At 45.3% G+C, this 25,224-nt stretch overlaps 1 protein-coding gene across 2 annotated transcripts in view; it reads right to left on the bottom strand.

Annotated features, from left to right (window-relative positions):
• Positions 1–1,360: 1,360 nt before the first annotated feature.
• LOC103299737 (inhibitor of carbonic anhydrase-like) overlaps positions 1,361–25,224 on the bottom strand; it is a 28,303-nt gene continuing 4,439 nt past the window's right edge. The window contains exons 3-17 of one of the 2 annotated variants that reach the window (XM_054729885.1): positions 24,819–24,927; positions 23,927–24,103; positions 23,017–23,164; positions 22,154–22,209; positions 18,411–18,589; positions 16,920–17,091; positions 15,916–16,058; positions 13,252–13,342; positions 12,058–12,114; positions 9,887–10,042; positions 6,976–7,117; positions 5,154–5,218; positions 4,307–4,491; positions 2,680–2,866; positions 1,361–1,824 (exon numbers count right to left, since the gene is read on the bottom strand). In XM_054729885.1, coding sequence (XP_054585860.1) covers positions 1,709–1,824; positions 2,680–2,866; positions 4,307–4,491; positions 5,154–5,218; positions 6,976–7,117; positions 9,887–10,042; positions 12,058–12,114; positions 13,252–13,342; positions 15,916–16,058; positions 16,920–17,091; positions 18,411–18,589; positions 22,154–22,209; positions 23,017–23,164; positions 23,927–24,103; positions 24,819–24,927 — 1,983 coding nt within the window. In that variant the 3' untranslated portion in view covers positions 1,361–1,708. The remainder of the gene's footprint in view (positions 1,825–2,679; positions 2,867–4,306; positions 4,492–5,153; positions 5,219–6,975; positions 7,118–9,886; positions 10,043–12,057; positions 12,115–13,251; positions 13,343–15,915; positions 16,059–16,919; positions 17,092–18,410; positions 18,590–22,153; positions 22,210–23,016; positions 23,165–23,926; positions 24,104–24,818; positions 24,928–25,224) is intronic. The other variant, XM_054729884.1, reaches the window with a different exon arrangement.

Raw genomic sequence — 25,224 nt, 5'->3', positions numbered from 1 at the left:
TTTACATTACAATTCATAACAGTAGCAAAATTACAGTTATGAAGTAGCAACGAAAATAATTTTATGGTTGGGGGTCACCACAACATGAGGAACTGTATGAAAGGGTCGCGGCATTAGAAAGGTTGAGAACCGCTGCTCTAATGAGTATTGAGGTTTATTTTAGAATGCAGTTAATTTACTTGCAGATTGGCTTGATCTTACCAAGACTAGTTTTACTCTCAGAAAGGGCAGTTATAGAGCAGCCTTTAAAATACAGCAATTTTAGACCCATTTCCAAGGCATGACCTCCAGTGAAATCCTTAGGTTTTCAATGAGGTCTCTTTATTCTGGTTGGGAAGCCACAAGAATTGTTCAGGATATAGATCTCTCAGAGTTATTCTTTGCCTGGCTTGATGAACTTCAATTTCATGACACACATGGAAATTAGTATTTCACCAAAGACTCAAGTAGACTGCTATCAGATCTCTTTTGTATATAAATTCCAGTCAATGTGGCTTCCTCAAACTCCTGTCTCTGCTTCCTCAACTCAGTGCAATGGGCTCTCTTGGGTACCCCTCTCTGTGCTGTGATCTAGAAATTTCTTCTAGGCAAAAAGTAGAGTCAGCATTCTACTCACTTCTTTTCCTTCCCTTCTTTCAGGAATCATATTCCTATGCTGTTATTGTCCAACAGTTTGAAGACAGTTGTTTTGTATATTTTGTCCAGTTTCTTAGATGTTAATGGAAAGAGGGCAAGTCCTATGCTGGTTACTCTTTTATAGGCAAAAGTGTACACCCATAAAACTGACATTTAACAATATATAACTTAGGTTCCCACTCAACACATTCATTGAGACACTACCATAAACTAGAATTATGATAATAACTAGAGACCCAGTGCATGAAATTTGTGCACAGTAGGGTCCCTAGGCCTGGCTGGTGATCAGGGACGATCGGGGCCTTCCTTCTGGCTGCTGGCCAGGGCCTCCCTTCCCCAGCTGCCAGCTGGCCAGGCCTTCCTTTGTTCCACAACACACCCTGGTGGTCAGCACACGGTAGCAATCGAACTCCCGGTCAAATTCCCCATGGACAATGTGCATATTAGGCTTTTATATATTTATAGATAGGTATGGCAAAATCTCCTATAAGAAACTGACTAAAAAGAAATGAGTATAAATCACATCTTCAGGAAGTTGACCATAAAAGGGTAGTAGGATTGGATTCTTGCAATCCTTTTAATATATTTCAATTAATCTCAATCAGGAGTTTGATTCCACTTGACATTGTAAAATTTAAATGTTAAAAATATTTTTAAAATAAACTCATTCCTTATCCTTTGCTTTTATTATATAAGTACTTGATACTACACACATTGATGCATAATCACCACTCAGACTCCCTTCAGACAGATTTGTTGCATAAATTCTATTTAAATGACTTGACTCTTGGGTAGCATAATCAAAAAGTAGGAAGGGAATGAGCTTTTAGGGTACAATTTAAAATCAGAAGCACAGTGCTAGTACAAAGAAATAGTTTTCTCCCCTCCAAAAAATGTGAGAATATTTAAGGAAGTTTTCTGAGAAGGCAATACTTTTTATTCATTTTAATTTTTTGCATCAGGTATAGCACATAATTATAAAGATGTTAACACAGACCCACATACAGACAATTGAGAATGTGGCCCCATCATATCTGCAGGCTCTGAGCATCTCTGCAGTTGCCCACTTTGATCACTTTTTAACTTCCAGGGAAGGTGCAGGCATCGATAAGTTCTGTGGAGCACAACATGAGAGAAAGACCTTCAGGTGCTGCCTGTACTTACTCAACACAATTCTGTTCTTATTTTCTAAAAACAAATAGTAGGCAGTAAAGATTTTTAAAAAACTAACACTCTCTCCCCTCAGTAATGCCAGTACTATACTTAACCACCTACATTGTCCTTCCTTTCCTGCTCTCATTATCTACAACACATGAAATAATTCAACAAAAATTCAGGTACACATCCAATAATTGGTTTATCCAAGCCCTAATTTTATTTCTCCAACTTACTTCTTTTTGAGGCATCTATGCCATTATAGATAGAAAGGACCTACTATCATGTTAACTATATTTTTTATTTCTATTATTATTTTTACATTTTACTTAAAATCTTTGAAAATTGATCCTCTGAGTGGTATATACGTGTCATTCCCAACTTTCTCCCTACATTTGAAGTGCTCAAATACATACATTTTTATTTTTTAGCAATATATATACATATATACATATATATATACACACAACATATATATGTGTGTATATATATGTATATACACACATATATATACACATATATATGTGTGTATATATGTATACACACACACACACACACACACACACATATATATATATATATGTATATATATATATACACACACACATATATATATGTAAACAAGTTCAATTTCCAAATGATCTCAAGTTCTATTGCACGCTCTGTCTCCTTCAAATGCTTTGGCCTTTTTTCAGCTAGTGTCTCATATTGTTCTTTTTGAGTCACCTCATTGGTGAGTCTGAATCCTCCTGCAGGGCCAGGAGCAAGCCCTCTGAATCTTTGTGCTCCTATTAGTACCTACCCAGGGCTCAGCAGCAATGGTCCTTAATACAAACATGTTTATCTGGCCCCCGACATTATTGCTCCTCATTGTTTTATTCTACTCACCAGAGGGTAAGCATTGCCTCACATTAGCAATGGCTGTAAGATACTCTGGTCCTAAGTACTTTTGATAAGTTGTTTTGTCCTGAAGGTTAGCCAAACATTCTGTGTTATCACTGAAGAGCAGGTCCTTAGTTGAAGATCTGAACAACTGGAACATCATATACTCAAACCCATTTCTTCCAAAGAGCTCCTGGGTCAGACAGACAGACAGACAGACAGACAGTGAGTGCCAGAGAGCACAGGGTTGTGTGTTCTGCCTCAAAAGACCTGAGTCTCCTGGACTGCTCTGCTCCAGCCCCTAGGAAACCTGGAACACAGCAACCCTTTTGGAGGCACCACAGGAAAATAGCAAAAAGCATGGCCTCTGGATTCAAATCCTGGCCCTAGCTCTTCCTTGTCATGTGACCTTAGGGCAGTTCTTTACTGAGCTTATTAAACCTCAGTTAACTCTTTTGTAAATGGAAATATCACTAAATAGTGAGATGATGTATGTTAAGCAAGTGCTAAGTAGAAAGAGCTCCAAGTTTGCCACTGTATCACTATTCCACCAGTCATTGGTGTTTTCAACTTCCTGGGTCATACTTGTATGTCTTTTTTTTTTTTTTTTTTAATATATTTTATTGATTTTTTACAGAGAGGAAGGGGGGAGAGAGAGAGAGAGTTAGAAGCATCGATGGGAGAGAAACATCGATCAGCTGCCTCCTGCACACCCCCCACTGGGGATATGCCCGCAACCAAGGTACATGCCCTTGACCAGAATCGAACCTGGGACCCTTTAGTCTACAGGCTGATGCTCTAGCCACTGAGCCAAACCGCTTAGGGCAATGTATGTCTTGCTGCTTCCTGGAACCCTTGCTACCTTGCCTCTTCTATTCTCTGGATCTGCCCCAGGTACCCGACCATTTCCATCTCTTTCTTCTGCTTCCCTCTTCCTTTGTCCACTTCCCTTGTAACCAAGGTGGCAGCTTACCCTGTATGAGACCCCATCCTTTCAAAAGTCTGTGACCAAGAGCCTCTGGTTTTGCCAGCTCTCCCTGAGTTGTTCTTTAGCTGGAATGCGTGGGCAGCATGTGCCAAGACATGGATTACTCGACAAGGCTCTGGGTTTCCCCTACTTGATTTATGCATGCCGGCTACTCAATAGGATCAGCCCTTTTGTGCTACCTGTAAAGGTCATAAATTATCTGAATGTTGGCTTTATAACTTTCATGAATCCTAAAACAGTGTTCAGCTTGCCAGGTTCAGGAAACACATTGGGATCTACCTAGATCAGATAGAGTAACCTCCATTCTTCTTTTCCCCCATATGGCTCAGCCTAGTGTGAAGGGCACTGAGGTAACTCCCTTATGTCTGTGACAGAACAAGCCCAAGAGGTACTATGACTCTGCTCAGAAAGATGAATGAGTCTTGGTGAGACACTTCAGATGGCCACATGTCCGAGGCTTTTCCAATCCACTGTGCTATCCTAGATGGCCCAGGGCAAGAAGTGAACACAGCCAGCAGCCTTCTGCTTTCATCAGAGGAAGGGCTGCAAGAATCAAGTTCCACCGCCCAGGGAGGGAGAGGGTAAGGCTGGGCTGGGGTGTGTCTGTGCAAGTCTGTAAGTGAGCTGGGCATGCAGTTGCCATACCTGTTGATTGAAGAGCATTCTGCGAACAGAATCTGCCTTATCTTTCCTTGAGACCACAGCATGATTTGGGACTATGCCTAGGTGGCAGTTCTGAGCCTCGGTCACAGGCTTTCTGGTGCCATCGAGGCACAGCAGCTCAAAGTCTTTCTGCTTTAGATCCTTAGCCCAGTCTTCAGGGTTTTTTCCTGGAGAGAGAGAAATCAGGACAACCTATAGCTTTCATCGAGGTGCCCCACTTGGGAGATGTGACCGACCACCCATGTCTCGGAGAATCACAGAGACACAGAGAAACAATAAAGCTTTGAAAATAAAACAGAAGAGAAATGTTCATAAACTCATAAGTTCATTACCTTTCTGGTTAGTGCTTTCTCAGCCCTGTTAAAGTCAACGATTTCTTAAACAGACATGAAAAAGCACTAACCAGAAGGAAATGATTGATACATTGAACTACATGAAGATAAAAAATGTCTGTTCATAAAAAGACATCATTAAGAAAGTAAAAAGGCAATATTTTTCATAAATGGACAGTATATTTTGAATATATATAACTTAAAAACATGTATCCAGAATATGTCAGGATGCCTATGAATCAAGAGAGCCAGACGTGCTCAGATGGACTGCATCCTCCACATGTTTGTCAGCTGGGTTCAAGGCCAGTGTGATAACCAACCCTGTCAAGTCTGACTGGACATGAAGAATTTTCTCATTCCCTAAATAAAAAAATGTTAGGGCCAAAGTCACTAGAGTCTTAATGACTTAAACTTTCTTGACTGCCCAACTGGGGAGTGATTTCCCATGAGAAACTCAGATTTTTTCCAAGGGAGGAAAGGACGGAGCGGGCACATACCGTCTGTGTTCTGCAGGACTGTGGGGTGCTCCACGAAGGCCACATCTCCCTTCTCAACCAGACACCTGCACACCAAGGGCCAGGTCAGTGAGGCGGGCCAACAGGAGGGGGAGGGAGACACTGAGAGGGAGTCCCTGAGAAGCTCCAACCCCTCCACCCAGGCCGCTTGGCACATCTAACGCTGACCACTTCCACACACACAGCTGTAATGCCGCGCTGTCCCCGGGAATTAGAGGAGAAATGTAATCGTTTTTTAAAAATCTGCTTATTTAGTTTCTAATGCTCCTTATTTTTGGACGCTGATCAGTTTTTCCAGAGGAGAAACTAGTATTCTCCTATTAACAGGGATATTCAAGAATGACTCTCTGGGTGGATCAAAGTTCACATCAGAGAGTAAAATCAGCATGGAAGATGTGATTTTGAAGGAGTATTATCACACCCATATGTCTACTCAGCCTTAATAAAAGTTAATGTACATCACTAGATACTTGTTCTCACTTAATCCCCTGAAAAATGTTTGTGGTTAAGGTGCATTCTTTATGAGAAATGTTCACATTAACATCAGTTTTATGACATTGTCAGATGTAAATTGCTATTAATTATTAATTATGAGGAGCACCTCTCCAGTTTTATCTCTCCTAACATCAGGTCTCTCTATACTTGGCTAGGGTTATTACTCCCATTCAGTTTTCCTAAGCTTGCTTGCCCCGTTTCTTTCCTTTAGTCCCCCTTCCTACAGCCCCAGTCCCAAATGAGCATGATCATCTGCCTCAGGTGTGTCTGCACCTCAGCAGTGAAGTAGACCAGAGACCTCCCTAATGATGAACTTCACTTAGGCATTCCTGTTCTCCTTGCTCTATTCTAGACCTGTGGTTCTCAAAGCTTGAGCTGGGACCAGTAGCATGGGTACCAACTGGAAACTTAGAAATGCACATTCTCAGGCCCCAGACCTACTATCAGAAACTTATGGGGACAGGGCCCAGCGATCTGTGTTTTAACAACCCCTTGAGGAGATTCTGATTTGTGCTTGAGTGTGAGAACTAGTGCTTACGACAGCCACCTCCCCACTCTATAGAGCAATGGCTTCAAAAATGTTTCCCACTTCCCGGAAACCTCTGTCTCTCCCCAACACTCATACTCCGGCATGTGCTCCTACTTCCCAGAGAAGCACCGAAATCATTGCTGGGCTGTCTTTCAGCATCCTTCTTCCAAATTACCAGTCCAAGTCTCCAATTCTCAGGCACTTTCTGCTGTGATTATCCTCTTCCTTTTATATAATTGAAGCTTTTTCCTCCCTGTTCACTGAGTTCTTATCATCAGCATTCATACTTTTATTTTTAGAAAAACAGTAAGCCCTGCATTGATGCCACACAGCCCTCAGCAATGGGTCTCTCTCCCCCTCTCATCCAAGCAGCTAAAAGGAATCATCACTCTTACCACCAACAGCCCTTCACACCACCCTCACTCACTGACCCTTGCCAGTTGGCTTAGAGGACTGACTGGCTATTGAATCTGCTGCCACCAGATCCAGAAGCCAGTTTGCCATACTCATTTTACTTTATCCCTCAAGTTCAGCCTTTCCCCAGTGATTTGAAAAGTCATCTTTGTTACAAACCAAATATAATATGTTCATGTATCTGTCTTGTAAGTATATTTATTATCTTCCTTTGGCTTATTTGTCATTCTTGCACATAAATCAGCCTGTATGGATCACAGTATTATATACTGCTATGTGATTTTTTTTTATATCTAGAAAAACATTCCCTTTGTATAATTTTATTTAAAAATTATTGGTTCTTAGAGGTGCACAGACACTACTCGCCTGAGTGCCCCACTGGAGCCGTAGTATTTCTCGTGGCTTTTGGGAGCACACTTGTGAGCTGCATTGCTGCCGCCACCGCACAGAGCACAGAGACTGGACTCTGGATCAGACCCAGGGGCACAGCTTTGACTGAAGAATTTATCTGTGCAGGAGGAAACAGGAGGTCAGCTCTTCCTGCCTGTGTTAGCAAGAAAGCCTCAGGTTTTTGTCCCTAGAATTGCCTGAATGATGTAAAGACACATTCAGGTATCTGGCATATATTATTCAAAATAGGAACCTTATGAAACATTTTTTTAAGTTGCAACTGGAGTGAAGTGAAGGAGGACTAGCTGAAGTTGGAACAAGGGTCTGTGAGCTCACAAAAATCGACCCTGTCCTGGCATTCCTGTGTCATAGGAAGAGCAGGCATAGATTTAATCCTAAGAGTGGGCAAAATTGGAAAACATGTTCCACAGTTTTCCGACCTCTGCTGCCCTCTCCTCTTTACAGGGTCTGCCATCATGACTCCAAGTCCAAGAAGGGGCCCGAGAGGCCCAGCCACCAAGCCCTGTGCTGGGTGGGCTTCAGGGCACCACAGTGAGGACCTACCCTCCTGAACCCAACTCTATGGGGCAGCAGTCATAACCCAAGTAATCACACAGTGAATTTGTGTCTCCCCTTGCTCCAGGGGGAAAATATGATCCCATAGGCTGCACATAAAAGAACCCCGTGCAGACCTGGGAGTCAGAAAGAGGCCTCAAGTCGAGAGATGAAGAATGAATAGGAATTACCCAATAAAAGGCAAAGGAAGCAGCATCTGCAGAGGCCTAGGGCAGGGCTTGGGGGTGAGGGGCAAACTGCCTAGAGAGTTTAATGGAGGCCTCTGAGCCTGGACCACCCACAGCAAGAGTGAGTGGGGAGGGGCAGGGATCCAGACCACATGTGACCTCCTACACTTTGGTAGAGATTTGTACTTTATTGTTAGAGCAATAGGGAGCGTCTGAAGGGCTTTAGACAGTCCTGGTGAGGACATAGTCAGATCTGCTCTTTGCAAAGGACGGTCTGGCAACAGGGTGGATGGAATCGAGGGCAGATGTGGGTGCATGCAGCAGGCTGCTGCAGTGGTCAAGGGGAGATGAGGGCAGCTTGGACTAGACTAGCACAAAGGGGAGGGAGGGAGGTGGAGAGGAGAGAAACTGAGATCACTAGTGATGGATGGGTGCGTGGAAGATGGCAGCTCCCAGGTTCCCAGCTGGGACAAGTGGATGGACTGTGGGGTCCTCCACCAAGCGAGGCAGCTCAGGGACAGGACCAGGCTCAGCAGAGATGATGTATTCCATTTGGGGCATGTTGAACCTAAAGTGCTTTTGAGATATCTAAGCAGATAATATCAAAGAGGCAGTTCATATATACAGATCTGGAGGTCAAGGAGAGATCTGTGCTAGGGACAAAAACTTGATAGTATCAACGTATAGGCATAATATTAATAGCAGCAAACATTTATCTAGTGCTGGCTATGTGCCTAACTCCCTACATACAATATTTGTTTAGATGGCAATCAAGGCTGTAGGCATGGGTTTGAAGGGTGGGGGGAGAGTTGCTTTCAGCAACTCAAACATTTATTAACCAGGTTGGGAAAGGGGGACTTTGAAGGGGTAGGAGAAACACCAAGCCAGTGTGTGTCCACAAAAGCCAGGAGATAAGTGTTTTAGGGCGATCTGAAGAATGAGAGGTCATGTAGAAGAGGACTGGGGCACGCCCTTCCAATTAAGCAACTGGTAGGTCATGCAGCCTTGACCAGAGCTCTTTGTGTGGAATGATGCAGAAAGCCAGAGGGCAGGGAGTGGGTGGGAGGTGAGCGGCTCGGGCCAGGCTTCTAATAAGTCTGGGAGAAAAGGGGCAGAGAAAGAAGACAGGAGCTGGAGGAGAATGTTGGGAGAGGGGGGATTTGTAAAGATGGAAGACATTGGGTGTGTTCACATGTTGAAAGAAACTGTTGGATATACCAGAGGAGCAAGTACTGACTGAGGGTATGGGACTCTGCAGAGGGGAACAAGGGAGGGGCTCACACCCGATTGCAGGTAGAGGGCTGAGCTGGGTTGTGGAGGGAGGCTGAGCAGATACAGCCATCAGGAGGCCACAGCTTTGGTGTTGGAATGTCAGGGGGAGGGGCCTTTCTGGCAGTTTCAGTTGCCTATTGCAGGTGCAGATGAGTCTGCTGAGAAAAGGTGGTAGACGGGTGTGGGTGGGGGTGTGTGGACAGTTAGAACATTGGGATAATTATTGGGAAGTGTAGAGATGTGGAGCAGAGAAGCAGTGGGAGTGCTGAGGCCAGCATCTGGGGCATTTCCAGTGGAAGGAATGGTTCCGCCCGGGACATTTTCCAGCCATGCTCAGCTGCTCAGTGCAGAGGGAGAAGAGAGCAGGTGGTGGGGTTCACACAGGGCTGGGATGTGTCAGGTGGCTGGGAAAGCAGGGGAGCAGGAGTCTTTTAGGTATAGCAAGAATGTTGCTAAAACAACTAATACCGGAACCTACGAAATATGAGGATGAAAGTGAAAGTTAAAGCACTTAAGGACCTCCTGGTGTAAGGTTTTCAATTTTAAAAAGCAGCCAGTTTGGGAAAATAATGCACACATGCATGCGCGCACACACACACACTCTTGCTTTGCAACCCGGGGCCTATTCCCTGAGCCAGCTGCACGACATAAAGACCTTTCCCCAAGGTCTGCCTTTTGGGCCAAGCCTCTTCCTTGGAGGCAAGGAGGTGAGGAGAAAGGGGAGGACTTGCGCAGGGACGTGTGAAGTTCACCCACAATGTCTGTCCTGCCACTTTATGCCACCCCTTGCTATTCACTGAACTGAATTTGTCCCCTCCACAGACACAGGCCCAAGGAAGGGGCTGCCACACCACCTCCCAGAACACACTTACCAAATTTGCAGGACCCCGTTTGGTTGTATATCAAGCCCATGGGGATGTTCCAGCCCGCAGAAGTGCCAACTGCGGTGTGGCAGGACTTCTTGCCTCGCAGAGAGTTCCAGGTGAGGTCGGCATCTGATTTCTTAACCACTGCCACAGCGTAGTGGCCTTGCAACAGAGATACCAAGATCAATTTCAACAGCTCCAGGGCCCTCCTAGAGCTGCTGCAGCTAGCCCCTGCCTGCCACTCTCTCCAGGGAGGGGGAATAGATTGAATCCCGTACCTCACTCTAGCAGAAGCCCCTGCAAATAACTGTCATTATTAGTCCTGGGCCAAACAGAATGACGCTCCTGCTCCCGATGTGTCTACATACATTCACAAGGATTTACACACACACTTCAGACTTCAACTGAATCCTGCTGTACATTCTTTTCTGCGAGTTACTTGAACCTTTTTAAAGATCTACTGTGGACCTTTTTGATTCAGTAGAAATCAATATAGCTCCCTCGTGCTATTTATTGGTTGACTCTAAGTTATGTTCCACTGTGTGGAAGTACGTATTTTATAATCCCCCTACTGGTAGGCATTTACATTGTGACCCATTTTCCCCTAAATCTTTGTACATATGAGTGTGTTTCTGTTTAAATATTTCTATTGAATAGAAGTTCAAAAGAAAGAGCTTTAATGACTTCTTTTTTAAGGTTAAGTCTCTGATTTTCTAGGTTCACAATAACATTTTCTAATAATGATAATTTAATTTCTCATTCCCCAATATTTAAAAAAATCTTATATATCTTAAATACACACACACACACACACACACACACACACACACACATATTTAACTTACTGCATTCACTTCCAAAATAATGCCAAATATCTTTGGTGGGAGTGGGCCTTCTTGTCTTATTCCCGATTCTAATGGGAACACCATTGATAGTTCATGGGTTCCTATCCCAAAATTATGTAATTGAATTGTGCTTATTGAGTAAGGTCTAAACTGCAAAGCTGAATCTATAATAATAAAAGCATAATATGCTAATTAGACTGGACGTCCTTCTGGGCATCCTTCTGTCCTTCCAGATGAAGCTGGGGCTGCGAGGGAAGCCCAGGTTTCGGGTGCCAGAGAGAAGCTGGTGCCGGCAGCCAGAGGAAGGAAGGCCTACTTTTGCATGAATTTCGTGCACCGGGCCTCTAGTTTATAATAAGATTAGAATCATAAATCTGCAGAATTAGAAGAGAATGTGTGATGGAAGGAGACTTGACTTTGGGGTGGTGAACACACAATACAATACAGATGATGTATTATAGAATTGTACACAGAACAGTGGCCCCATCTTTGGAGTCCGACTCAGATGTGGGGTGGGGTGGGGTCCAAGAATTTTCATTGGCCCCATCTTTGGAGTCCGACTCAGATGTGGGGTGGGGTGGGGTCCAAGAATTTTCATTTCTAAGAAGTTCTCAGGTGAGGCTGATGCATCTGGTCCAGGTACTACACTAGATGGAGAACCACTGCTAAAGCTAATGCTCAAGATTAGTACTTCACAGACAGATACAGACCCTCTCTGCCTATGTGGAGACACTGATGGGAGAACTTGTCACCTGCTCTCCTATTCTAAAGACGAGATGGACTCCCCTGCTATTCAAATCCAGCTGGCTAAAAGCTAAGAGTGATTTCATTTTCCTCCTCATCTTCATTAACAACAAGGCCCCAGACAAGTCAGGAATGGGCTCCTGCCCCAGTACAGACCTTCGTGCTGAGGTGGGCAGGCAGCATGTGACAAGGAGCAGTGTGGTTGGTCAGGAGGGGCACAGGGTTCCAGTCAGGCCACCTCTTCTCAAGCCCAGGTTGCAGCCACTTCCTGGCTGTGTGGCCCTGAGCCTCACTTTCCCCATCTACATAATATGGGACAACGATGCCCACATACTAGAGGATTGCTGAGGAAAGCAAACCGGGATAGTGCAAGCAGGAGACCTGTCAACTGTAGAGTGCCCTGTGAATAGTCATTACTATTACAGCTTCAGGATAGATTTGCTCTCTAACAAGTAACTGTGGTGTCATCTTCTCCTTTATTTTTTGTTACAACTCTAGTAACTTTGGTTTATTTTTAAGGTTTTCCTCACCCTTTTCCTAAGGACAGGCCTTTATCCTTGAACCCCAGTGTTACTGATTCTAACTCACCTTCCGTGAGTGTATTCTCACACTTAGACCCAAGCTGCTCTTTGCCATCTTGGGACACTAAAAAGAAAAAGAAAAACAATTGAGGAATATGGCATTAAATTCCCACAAACATATCCCAAAGACATGAGCTGTTCAATCATAAGAGTTAAGAGTAAAATGAAGAGAAACACCAACTAAGCAGGTTTTCATTGGTCATTAACAAGCTAAGATTCTGCAGTCCCATTTTACCCTTTTCCCCCTGATCTTTGCCATTTGAACTTCACGTTTCATCCCAGAATCTCCCCAATACTTAGTCAGATGCAGAGAAAGAAAATGAGATGCCCTTTCAAAGGGACCACTGAAGATCTTGACAAATATTTTTTTGCATTTCCTATGGGATTCAAGTCATCCTGACATCTTTCATCATTATATTCTTGCTATATTAGAGAACACAGAACCAATCCATAGAGTCAGAAAGACCTCGATGCAGTCTTTATTTTACCTTGGACACAACATTTAACTTTTCTAAGCCTTAGTTTTTACATCTATAAAATGGACATACCACTATTTGTGTTACAGAGTCGTCTTGTTTTGAAGGATAATGCGTGGTTTCTTGCTCACTGCCTAGCAGATGAGGTGTTTAACAATGATACTGGTGAAATCCTCTTCTCCAGTCTTATTTTTTTCATTTGGACAGATCCCCACTAAAGAACATGACCTTTCAGCCCCACCCCCCAGTCTTCCAGTGCCGCTGGCATGAGTTAATTTTGGATAATTTGGCAAAAGTATCTAGGCACATGTGTCTCAGCCCCTTCTTTTATTATTGAGGATAGTGGAGAGAGGTGGTTTAGAGCTTCTCACCTCTGACAAAATGTTTTCCTCTGCCCTCAGCCATGGGATGAGCCAGCAGACCTGTCCTCCTGAATTAGTGGGCAACTCTAACTCAAGGGCATTTTGGCAAGCACTGCGACCAGCTCTACACCATGCCCTCCCCATCACTATTCTCAGTAATAAAGATGCTACTTTTACCTCTTTTTGCCTAAATCTTACATCTGTCTTTAATTGGTCCTGACATTCGGAAAACGGGATGTTATCCACTAGCTTCCTACAGTCTAGCGAGAGTTATTATCTCAACAATGAACTAAATTATGTCCTCATTTCTAAGTCTGTGGCCCAGAGGGAATAAAACAGTCAGAGACACTTCCCTCCACTTACTGTAGTTCTCTGCCAGCACAGGCACCAGACCGCACTTGCCCGCCGTGTAGATAAATCCTCCATTTAAGCTCATGGCATCAGCGTCTCCTTTCTGAGGGTAGGAAATAAATCAGTGGCACAACAGTGAGCTTGTTATCATGTATCACTGACCCTCAGAGGTTTCTTTTTTTTTTTTTTATTGAGGTATTATATGTGTACATATCGCCCCTCAGAGGTTTCCAACCCACTGGCTTCATGTCACATGTCCTTGTGATTAACCAAATCGTGGCTAACCCAAAGCTTCTGCCACGTAAACACAGTTTTAGAAAACTGGATGTGCATTTGGCCTGTTGACCCGGAGAAAGAGCCCAACCCAGGTCAGGCTCCCTGGCCTCTCATGAGATCCATGCCCTCATAGTACTTTCACTATACCATTGTCGCTCAATAAGCCACATGCCAGACTCAATGACTGCATTTATCTGTTTCTAGGGAACACATTTTCTTTTGCATGGCGGAGTTCAGTTCTGGTCCCGTAATTCCATTGGCAGTATACCTAGAGCCCTGACACAGCAAAGATTTCAGTACATAATTAATTTCACTACTTAAATAATTCATTACAGGCATACCTCAGAGATACTGTGGTTTGGTTCCAGACCACTACAATAAATCAAATATTGCAATAAAGCAAGTCATATGAATTTTTTGGTTTCCCTCTGCATAGAAAAGTTATGTTTACACTATACTATAGTCTATTAAGTGTGAAACACATTATTTCTAAAAAAATCAATGCACATACCTTAATTTAAAAATACTTTACTGCTGCTGAAACCGGTTTGGCTCAGTGGATAGAGCGTCGGCCTGCGGACTCAAGGGTCCCAGGTTCGATTCCGGTCAAGGGCATGTACCTTGGTTGCGGGCACATCCCCAATGGGGGGTGTGCAAGAGGCAGCTGATCGATGTTTCTAACTCTCTATCCCTCTCTCTTCCTCTCTGTAAAAAATCAATAAAATATATTTAAAAAAAAAAAATACTTTACTGCTAAAAAAAAATGCTACCATCTAAGCCTTCAGCAAGCCTTAATCTTGCCTTAAAAAAAAATCCAGTATCTACAAAGTGCAATAAAGCAAAGCACAATAAAATGAGGTATTCCTGTAATAACTAATGTATAGTTTTAATCGATAATTTTTTCCAACAGAGCAAAAAATGTATACTTACAGTCACAGATAAGGTCATTAAGAAAGAAACACATAGACACACACATACTCTTTGCTTTTGACCTGTTAACTGCCTTTCTAGAAATCTATAAAAAAAAAAAATCTACTACTTAAGACAGTAAACTCTACTGGAAAAACTTGCCAAGACCCTATATGTGTCAGGACCTTTTCTAAACACTTTGCAGTGGTTACTTCATATATTCTTCATAAAATCCAATTAGGTAGGTTATATAATTTTCCCTCTTTAATACATGTAAACTGAAGCAGAGAGGGGTTAAATAATTTGTCCAATAGATGGTCACCAGGACTTAAACTTAGGTAGTTTAATTCCTCAATTTTTACTCATAACCACTATATCACACAGCCTCTGGGATCTGATTACTTCAAGGGATACATCCTTAAATACTATTCTGCACACATTTTTTCATCCATAAAATGGGTGAAACATCTATCTTATCGGCTTATCATGAGGATAAAATGAATTAGTGCAAGTTAAGAGGTCATAAATATTAGCTGTCATTAATATTAAAGGCATACTCAGAAATATTGATGATTAAAGAACAAAAATCTTCATTCCCATAATATCTTATAATAGCAAAATATTTGGAGATAATTCAAATATAGACATTTAGAAATTAGTTAAATAAATTGAGGCAGAAATACTTGGTGGAATATTATGCAGCCATTAAAACATTTTAAATGAGTATTTCATTACCTAAGAAAGTACACCAATTATGCCCAAGAATTTAAGTAATTATAACATAACTAACATTTATTTATATGCCAGGTAATATTATGAGCAATCAAATCAGTTTAATCCTTATAATTGACAAAGTTAGGAGGCTGTAGAAATTGCAAGATCTTAATCTTATGGGTTGGTCCCAGGTAAGTTTACCAAAATTAGGATCTTTTTTTCTAAGATAGACTGTATGTCTCCAAAGTTTGTCAATTTTTTTGTCCTTTATTTATCTTTTTTTTTCTAATCACAAAAGTATTATCTGTTCATAGAGAAATAGAAATGAGCTTCATAACTCAAAAATTATGTGGTAATTATTTCTGAGTTATGAAGTTTTTAATGATATTTATTTTTCAATTCCAACATGTAATATTTTTATCACCAGAAAAATATTAAATGTTCAACTAAAGGACTGAAAAGGTTGATTTGCTTTCACAATCCACAAGGGCCCTGACCACACCCTGGGATGTCATCCCACTTCCCACAGGTCCTAGGTAGGATACCATTCAGAGCTCCCTGGTCACCAGAGCTGAGCACCAAATGAGTTTGAGCCTTGGGCTGGCTCTTTGTTTCGGCCCGGCCCTGAGCCGGAGGGGTCCATGGGATGGAGTGGGATGGGGCTCTGGAGAGTGGGAAAGATGCAACATAATAGATGGGGAGGTGTCTGGGAAGTCTCCTCAGAAGAGCTACATGTGTGGGTGTCTGAACTCAGCTGTGGAGAAGGGCCTCCCTTACCACAATGGCAGCAATGCAGTCCTCAGTGATCTGCTTTGTGGTGCACTTTAAGATTCCACCACTCATGACAGTCCACTCGTTACACTTGGCACTCTCATGGGGGCCCACTGCGCACCACTTCACCATCTGTGAGCCTTCTCCACCTAGGACAGGTAGAGAAGAACCAGGGGTCCAAAGGAAGCTCCAAGGACTGTTTGGGAGTTTATTGCCACCAGCTACAGAGTGGCTGCCCAATGAGGTCCTCATCGACATCAGTAGAGTCACATGCCTGAGTCACTCATCCCTGCCTATCACCCTCCGGAGAAATGGGAACTCAGTTCTCAGAAAGAGCGGTGAAGGCAGAGCAATCCTAACCTCCCTCCTGACCTCACCTTCTCAGGCATCACCTCCCCAGGGAAGGCCTCTGAGCCTCTCTTATAGGACTGGGTTCTCCCATCCAGGGAGCGCTCCCCAGGGGGTAGTCGTGTGTTCTGCTCTGGGTAGGCCTGCTTGCTCTCCTGTTGCCCAGTGTCTTTACTCACCACGGTATGCCCACATCTAACACAGTGGCTTTGTAGATGCTCAGTAACTATTGGTTGACTAAATGGAGGGGGGAAAGAGAGACGGAAGGAAGAAATGGACCATAGGAATTTGGAGGAAGACAGGAGCTGGATTAAAACCCTCTAAAATTCTAGTTCTCCTGAAGGTGGCAGAGGCCATGTCCCCACTTCAGGTTAGGATGGGCTATTTCGCCTGTCAAATACTAGTAGACCTGTTGTTGGGTGGGGCAACTCTGGTTAATACCAAGAAGCCAGAACCATCATTAATTCAAGTGGGCCATAATCTAAAGGTAAGTTAGGTCTTCTCCCCAGCTCAACAGAAACTCCCCTCATTAAAATCCAGTGTAGTTGATACTTCCCTGAGCTCTGCAGGCTAGTGAAGGCTGGGTCAGGTGAGGCCTGCAGGTACCAGGAAAGCCTCGATGACCCCTACCCTGCCCGCTGCCCTGCCAGGACCTTACACACCTCCCCTTAGAGACCGAATGGCAGATAAATGTTCATATCCCAGGTACAGCATGGCATCCATCTTAGGTGGGACTTTTAAAAACCCACGGGCAGCATCTGTAAACAGCAGGTCCTTCCTATAAGGAGAGCCAAAGAGCTTGAAGTCTGCTGACGTGTCTTTTCCAAAATATTCCTGTTAGAAGGATAAAAGAAACAGTGAAGGAGGGACGCTGGCATAGAGAAGCAAAGGGAAAACAAACCCCAAACCATTTAAGAACAGAAAGGGAAAAAAGAATGAGTGCCTGAGAGAGAAGACAGTGGCCAAGGCCCTCAGAAGTCCCTGTGGCTCATGGGGTTCTCAGGTCTCCCTCCATGGAATGCTTTCCCCAAATCCCAGCTTGTTTGCCTTGCGCAGACTCAGGGAAACTGCAGGGCTGCCCCTCAGATCTGTACAAAGGGGTTTGGGGTCGTCATGTGCCAGGCAACTGCCCCCTCCAATGCCGTGTTCCCATGGGCAGTCAGTGAAGGTTGCCACGGTCCTGGCCGCCTGGTTCTCCAAGTGGCTCCGGTGGTCTTCATCCTGAGCAGCTGGTGATCCAGCACTCTGCCACCGAGGCTGGAAGTCAGGAGTCCTGGGCCCGCCCCCCACCACTGAGGATCTCAAGCAGTTCTTTCCCGCTTCGGGCAAAAACAAAGGGCCCTTGACCTATGACTCCCACTGACGGGCCCAACACTGTTCCTGGCTGTACCTGACAGCAGCACCTACTCACACACTCTTTCCAATGTCTGTCTGCTTTTTGTTTTGCATAAAATGTCACCCGCTGCTTTCTCTGGCAAACCTCCATACTTCCTTGGGGTGCACATAGCTTATTCCCTGGGGTCCCAGAACCTTCCCAGATGCATCCTGCAAATGAGTCCTTCTGTTCTCCGAAAAGTACATAATCCATGTCCCCAAGGTTGTACCATCCCACCTCCTGATAATTTGAATGTGTCCACATTTCTCTGTGAGCAACTCAAGGGCAGGCCTTTGTCTAGTGCATCTGTGATCCCCCAGTGCTGAGCAGAGAGCACCGACAGGGCTAGGACCGGGCGATGAATGAGGGCTGGCTGAGAGAGACTACCACCAACGCAAGACAGAGAGGAATGCTCGTGGAGGGTTACACGCCTGAGGGAAGTCAGGAGGGCAGGGTCATATGCCAATAGGATAACAGGGGAGCACCTCATGGAGCGGGGACACCTGCATCCATTTAGAACAAAAAGAACACACAGGGGCAACAAGGAACTTCTGCAGAGTCTTTGGCCCACCAGGTCGGTGATGCCAGGCGAGGGTTTTATGGCCTCTGCTGTCTATAACATATACAGACTAAGTGGCTTGTCAGTGAAGAGGAGGAGGTGTGGTGTGGTTCCTGCTGTGTCCACAGGACTTCCAGAGTGGCAATTAGAGAGTAAAGGAAGGTGCTCCGAATCCAAGTAGTGACTCCTAAGCAGGAAGGAGGATAGTGGATTTCATACCTGGGCCTGGTTGAGAAGCTCCCAGATCAAGTCCACGTTGCCACCCACGCTTCGGGCCACGACAGCATGGGAAGGGATGCTGCCCAGGTGGCACTCCTCATATTGGTCTACTGGCTTCCGGGTGTTGTCCCTGCAGAGGAGCTCGTACTGGTCCCTGTCAGCCTGGCGTGCAAGGTTCTCTGCGGGAGGAAAGCCCAAAGGAGCCAACAGACTGTAGGCAGAGACATCAGCTGTGGCCCCCCTTTCTCACTGAAACACAAACCACTTGACCTTGTTGAAATAACCTTCTAGGCCCAAGCTGGAGCCGCTCCTGCCCAGGATGCCACGTCAGCAAACCAAAACTTAGATAACTTTCATGTCCCTGTAATGCTCTGCGTGGCCAGAAGCGCAGTATCCAGCCAGTCCTCGCCGCCAACCCAACTCTGGGCTCTCTACTTCTTTCTTGGTTCCTTCTCAGCCCAAACAAGGTTGACAGTGTGGCCCCAGCCAATCAGATGTTTCCTATGTGTCTCTTCCTTGTTCTTTATTCTTTGTCCTATAAAAGCTTCCTGCTTTCCTCCCCATTTTGCAGTTCCCCAAATGGAGACTGCCCACATCGTGAAGTGTTAATAAGCTTTGTTTATACCACCCAAACGGTCTTCTTCAATCATTCTTTTAACTAGCCTAAGAGGACTGAAAGAGAATCTTTTCCAAATACGTTTTTGACAGATGAGGAACCTGAGGCCTCGGGAGAAGAGATGACTGAGTAGACAGGGCTAGGAGGCATGCTTGGCCTGGAGCCCTCCCACTGCCCCTGACCCTAAGGCTCTGCTAATATGAAAGGTGACAGCAGATATTTACCGAGCACTCACAGCATACCCAACACCGTGCTTAAGTCGCCCCATGCTCTTTGTCACTTAATCCTCACAACAGCTGGAGGAGGCCATTGATGTGATTATCCCCTCTCTGTTTTTTTAAAATATACTTTTATTTATTTCAGAGAGCAAGGAAGAGGGAGAGAGATAGAAACATCAGTGATGAGAGAGAATCATTGATTGGCTGCCTCCTGCACACACCTCCCCCTTGAAGACCGCAACCTGGGCATGTGCCCTTGGCCGTACTTGAACCCGGGACCCTTTAATCCACAGGCGGACTCTATCCACTGAGCCAACCCAGCTAGGGCAACTATCCCATTCTAGAGAAAAGAAAATAGCCTCAGAGTGTTCAGGTAACTCATCAAACTTGCTAATCTGAGGCTGACATGTGGCCATGCTGGGACAATCCTGGTCACCCCTGAAGACAGAGCCCACCAGAGAAAGGTGGTGGAGCAGGTGAGGGATGGACAGGGGCCGAGGAAGCTGGTCAGGGCATTCTATAGTTACAGAGAAGGACCAGAAAACCTTGTAAGGAAAAGAAGCTCTTTGGTTCCTCTCGTCTAGCTATTAGAAGGTGTTCTGGGTTGAACTGTGCGCCCCTGCCGAGATTCACATGTTAAAGTCCTGATCCCCAGGACCTCAGATTGTGACCTTATTTAGAAACAGAGTCATTGCAGATGTAATTAAGAGGCAGTCATACCTCTTAAGTGGGTGGGCCCTACTCCATTATGACTGGTGCCCTTATAAAAAGAGGAAATTTGGACACCGACAGACATGCAAACAGGAGGAATGCCATGTGAAAGGAAAGACAGAGATTGGGATAACGTAGTACAAACCGAGGAACACCAGAGACTGCCAGCAACATACTGGAAACTAGAAGAAAGGGATGGGACAGATTTTCCCTCACAGCCTCAAGAGCCAACCTGCCAACATACTGATCTTGGACTTTTGCCTCTAGAACTATGAGACAATAAATTTCTGTTGCTTAAGGTACTTTGTTATGGCAGCCCTACCAAACTCATACAGAAAGCCTTTGGGGTTGATAAAATCTATCAAAAGAGAAGGAGGTTGGGCTGGTGTGGCTCAGTGGTTGAGCATTGTCCCAGAACCAGGAGGTCATTGTCCCAGAACCAGGAGGTCATTCCCAGTCAGGGCCATGTCCAGGTTGCAGGCTTGATCCCCAAGAAGGGGCATGCAGGAGGCAGCGATCCATGATTCTCCCTCATCATTAATGTTTCTATCTCCCTCTCCCTCTCCCTCTCCCTTCCCTCTCTGAAATCAATCAAAACACTTTTTTTTAAAAGAGAGAGAGAAGGAATACAATTAGAGTTCTTGTGAATGTTAACATTTTAATTAGGTATGTCATAAAGAAAATACATCTTAAATATATTAAAATTTTTAAATGATTTCATAATGTTAGAATTAAATTAAAATACCCAATATGATCTAATAGTTTCAGAAAGAAATAACTTTTCCACCTCAGTCACTCACCACCAACACTCATTTTCATCCCTAAAGCCCAGTGGACAATCTCTCATAAACTTCTACTTTTAATAAGGGGTCTTGTATAATAGCAGACAAGCGGCTTTCAGCAAAGATAATCGGGATAGTCTCTAGGACAACCTGTTGTTTTCAGAAAGTGAGGATGTTTTAAACACATTAGGGTGAGTGTTAGAAGGCTCTGCCATCTGACATAATTGTGGTAACTTGAGCAACCAGAGGAGATAACAGTGACAATTATTTGGAACAACTTGTTTCTGGGAGACGAAACCCCTAGATGACCCCACTAGTTAAAATTACTGATAATAAGTAATGCATCACGTACCAAAATGCTAACAAACCAGGTCAATGTGTAGTAATGAGGAGACAGTGAATTGTGAATGGCTGAACAAGAGAACAAAACACGGGAAACTCCTATTTCGTGTTAGAGAAAAACTAGGTTATGAGGAATTGAGGCCCATGTAGAAAGCAAGCACTTAAAGTTTCCCTGAGGTAGCAGACGTTAATCTTAAAATGAATCTAGCATAGTGAATATACACTTGGTTTTAAACATCCTGAGTGGTATAGTGCAGTGGTCGGCAAACGCATTAGTCAACAGAGCCAAATATCAACAGTACAACGATTGAAATTTCTTTTGAGAGCCAAATTTTTTAAACTTAAACTTCTTCTAACGCCACTTCTTCAAAATAAACTCGCCCAGACCGTGGTATTTTGTGGAAGAGCCACATTCAAGGGGCCAAAGAGCCGCATGTGGCTCGCAAGCTGCAGTTTGCCGACCGACCATTGGTATAGTGTGTTCTATAGCGGAAAGAAATTTAATTGGTTATAAAACCCAAAGTCTGTACCCTCATCTTGTCTGAAAAACTTTTTTGTCATTTGTTTATTTCTGATAGATTGATTACCCAAAGCCCTGGAAAGTTGTTTGATTTTTAAATATAATAACAAAGAAGAAATTATTGTCCATAGTAATAATGCTTTTGCAACAGATTTATTATATGTGGGCTAATAAGTTCTGAAATCATTATGATAGTGTGGGTTTTGCTGCAGATTTTTGAAGACTTTAGGAGCCATTTGTAATGAGGCATTCAGAATAATGTGGTTAAATGTGAAATTGGTATTTCAGTGACTGGGAGAATTTAATTTTGAAACTCATTTTGTTTTACTAGTTAAGTAATGTTTAAATGTTCACAAAATTAATAGAGTTATAGACTGAACAAGTTGAGCACTACACAATGTACAAATAACAAAAATGTGTTTTATACAGAAACCCTCCTATTTCATTAAGATCTTGTCATCACCCATCTCTAGATGTAGGAAAACTTTCAGGCAAACATCAGGTCCCCTGGCCAGGGTGCAACACACGTGATTCCTCCTCCGTCCAGCACTTACCTGCCACGGTCATATGTCTCACGAAGCCCACTTCCCCCACTCCATCCTGCAGGCACCTGAGGAACAGGACAGCTGCAGTCAGGCCACTCTCCAGGACAGGGCCTTGCCTTCCCCGTGCAGACCCTCTGTGGCTCTGCCCCGGCCACAGGCTCACAGAGCTTTTCCCAGTTTCCCAGACTTCCATCTGTCCTCACAGAGGCGATGGCCCTGTGTGAGGGGCATCTGAACCCCCACAGCCAAGCCCAGGGCTGAAGCAGGTAGGAGGCCTGTAAGCCACATCCCAGGCAACTCTGGGGAGGGATAGTGTGAAAGTAGGACCCTTACCTTCCTCTTCAAAGGCAGCCAAAAGCAATAGATTTTTTTTAAATAAAAGTTTAAAGCTTTTTACGTGAAGGATCAAAACTCTGGATAGCCTTGGATTCCTGGCCTGGTTTTGAGTGGTAGCCATTTCTCTTACTGAGCATAGTGTAGGGAGAGTTGCCTTCACAGGGCTGAGAGGGAGGTGGGGAGAGGCAGGCACATGTCCCAGACACAGGGAGAAGCTCAGGCAGAAAGAAGCAAACTGGCAGACCCTGGCCTTTAATCAGATGTGAGCCCAAGCCTGTGTCTGTGGATCCCAGAGTCCCAGAGAAAGGTCTATCTCCTCCACCCTCCAGGAGGCCCAGGAGGGTAACATAGACAGACCCCAGACTGGGAGACAAAAGGGGCTCCCACACAAAAGACTGCTCCTCAGGATGGTAGGAGGCACTCAGAACCTGGGTTTCACACTGACCCTCTAGGTGGTCTGGGGCAGCCCTGCCTAGTCCCTGTGCCTTCGTTTTACCATTTTCAGAGAAAGGGAGAGGAACAGGAGTCTCACTCACTTGAAGGCACCCGAGTAGCCAAAGTACGGTTCGCGGTGGGAGAAGGCACACTTGTCTTTCCCTTCCCCAGCGCACAGCTGACACAGTTGGGGGAAGGCTGTCCCATCCGCACCGGGAACACAGCTGCCCGCGAAGAAATTGGCCGCTGCTGCTCAACACAGAAATGTGGAACACAGGGCATGAGCCAGCCCGGCCAAAGACCATTCCAGCTCCCAACCCAGGCTCATGCATGAACAGAGAGTGACCAGAACAAACCCAGCTACCAGGCCCAGCTTGCCCGTATGTGTGTTCACTGGTCAAGATCAAGGTTTCCCAAAAGGGACATGTTAACAACTATTCTCCCACCGCCCTCCCCAAGAACCAGACTTACGCCTGCCACCAACCAAGGCCTGTCTTAGGTCACTATTACCTGCCCCCCACGTTCCCCCCCCCACCCACACCGTATTGTCCCACTGGAACAGCTCAGAGAGAAGTCTCCCCTGGAAGTCATGCCCAGGAGATGACAGACCCACCTGGACAGGTACATGCCAAGCTCATGGCCAGCACATGGCCACCAGAGAATGCTCCAGCAGGAGGGGAAACACAGAAAGGAAGGCACCCCAGGGAAGTGGGCAATAGGGCCCACTGACCTTGGTCCTGCCTGAACCCTCTTTTGGACCTGATGCCCTTCCCCACCCACTCCTCCAGGCAGCCTCTGCTGAGGTATCAGGAGCTCAGAGAAGAGAGGACTCAGCCGAACCCTCCCAAGGGCTGCCGGTGTTGCAGACCCAACCAGTGTAAAGCTGGTTAACCTCCCACCTCCACCCCAGGAATCATCACACATGACCACCTGATCATGTCTGAGTGACCTCAGGGTGGCACCTAAAGAAGGGACATCTGCCTGAGGGCACACACCCTCCTGCCTGCTTACCTTTCTGAAGATTTTCCTGTGGCTTAGGCAATTCGGAATAGAGTGTGCCCATGGGGATCTTCCACCCAGCAGACCTGTCAAGGCCGGTGTGGCAGGACTTCTTGCCTCGAAGCTGGTTCAGCTGGAAGCCGCTGCCCTTCTTCACCACGGCCACAGCATAATAGCTGGTCTGTGGATCTACAAAGAGACAGTGTGAATGGAAGGCCCACAACCTGGGCCTCAGGGAAACATTGCTCCTCACTGCTGGGCTCCTGACTAGGGAAGGGGAACCCACACGCCACATGTTGGGTTGGGTCCTAACGAGGGAGAGATCAGAATAACTTCCCTAGGTTTGCAGGGAAGAAAAGGACCACAGAGGGGACATTTGTATAATCCTCCAGGCAAACCCTGGCAAGAAAGCCACATGCACATGGGCCTCAATGATTTTTCCTGCCCTGGCCCTGCAGGTTTTCTGCCTACACCTACCAACCCAAGGCTACCTGGAAACCAGAGGTCACATTCCTGCCTCCTAAGTATTTCCTGGGACCTAGGGACACAGGCCCAGAGATAGTCAGGTTACTCTCAGAGTGTGTGCTCCAGTGTGGTCTGTTCTCTGAGTGAGGCACCTGTGGTTCTTGGAGGACTGTCTATACAGCTCTAAACGCTAATGGTTCAGGTCAGGCTGTACACACTTCCTGGCCCAGGAGGTCAGTGTTAGCAGCACCAGTCCTCAGCCAGCCCAAAGCCACAGAGGCCTGAGTTGTGCCTGTGGGGGCTTATAGGGCACCACATTGCCCACTCACTCCTCCATTACCTGCCTAAACAAGACAAGAGTCTACCGGCAGAGAACAAGCATCTATCAGGATAGAACAACAGCCACAAACTCTCTCCCGCATCCCCAGGGAGAACTCACTCTCTTTTGACCCGTAGTATTCTGCCACTACAGGTTTCAGGTTGTGGGGGGCTCGGCCTGCCTCAAACACCAAACCTGCATCCAATGTCACAGCATCTGCCAGGTTTGCCTGAAAAGAAACAAACCAGACACCAAAGAAGCCCTCAATTCCAGGAAAGACCGCCGAAACCCAGGTGAGTGAGGGTGACGTTTGGGGCCAGAAAAGCCATCAACTTGGCCAGACCACCCACTAACCCGTTTCATTTGACTCCACCACACTGTTGAGAGAGTTTGGCCACCATATTCCTATTCCTTCAACATAGAGGAAGGCATGGATTGGTTTTCTTTTTCCTGGTGAGGAGTCTGGTTCTTGGCTCAGAAACCTGTGTGTGATCTTTTAGGATCAACCTGAGCTACAGGGGCTTTA

This window comes from Eptesicus fuscus, chromosome 18, assembly GCF_027574615.1.
Source record: "Eptesicus fuscus isolate TK198812 chromosome 18, DD_ASM_mEF_20220401, whole genome shotgun sequence".
Classification (NCBI taxonomy): domain Eukaryota; kingdom Metazoa; phylum Chordata; class Mammalia; order Chiroptera; family Vespertilionidae; genus Eptesicus; species Eptesicus fuscus.
The sequence above is the reverse complement of the archived record's forward strand: the minus strand, read 5'-3'. Positions and strand labels throughout refer to the sequence as shown.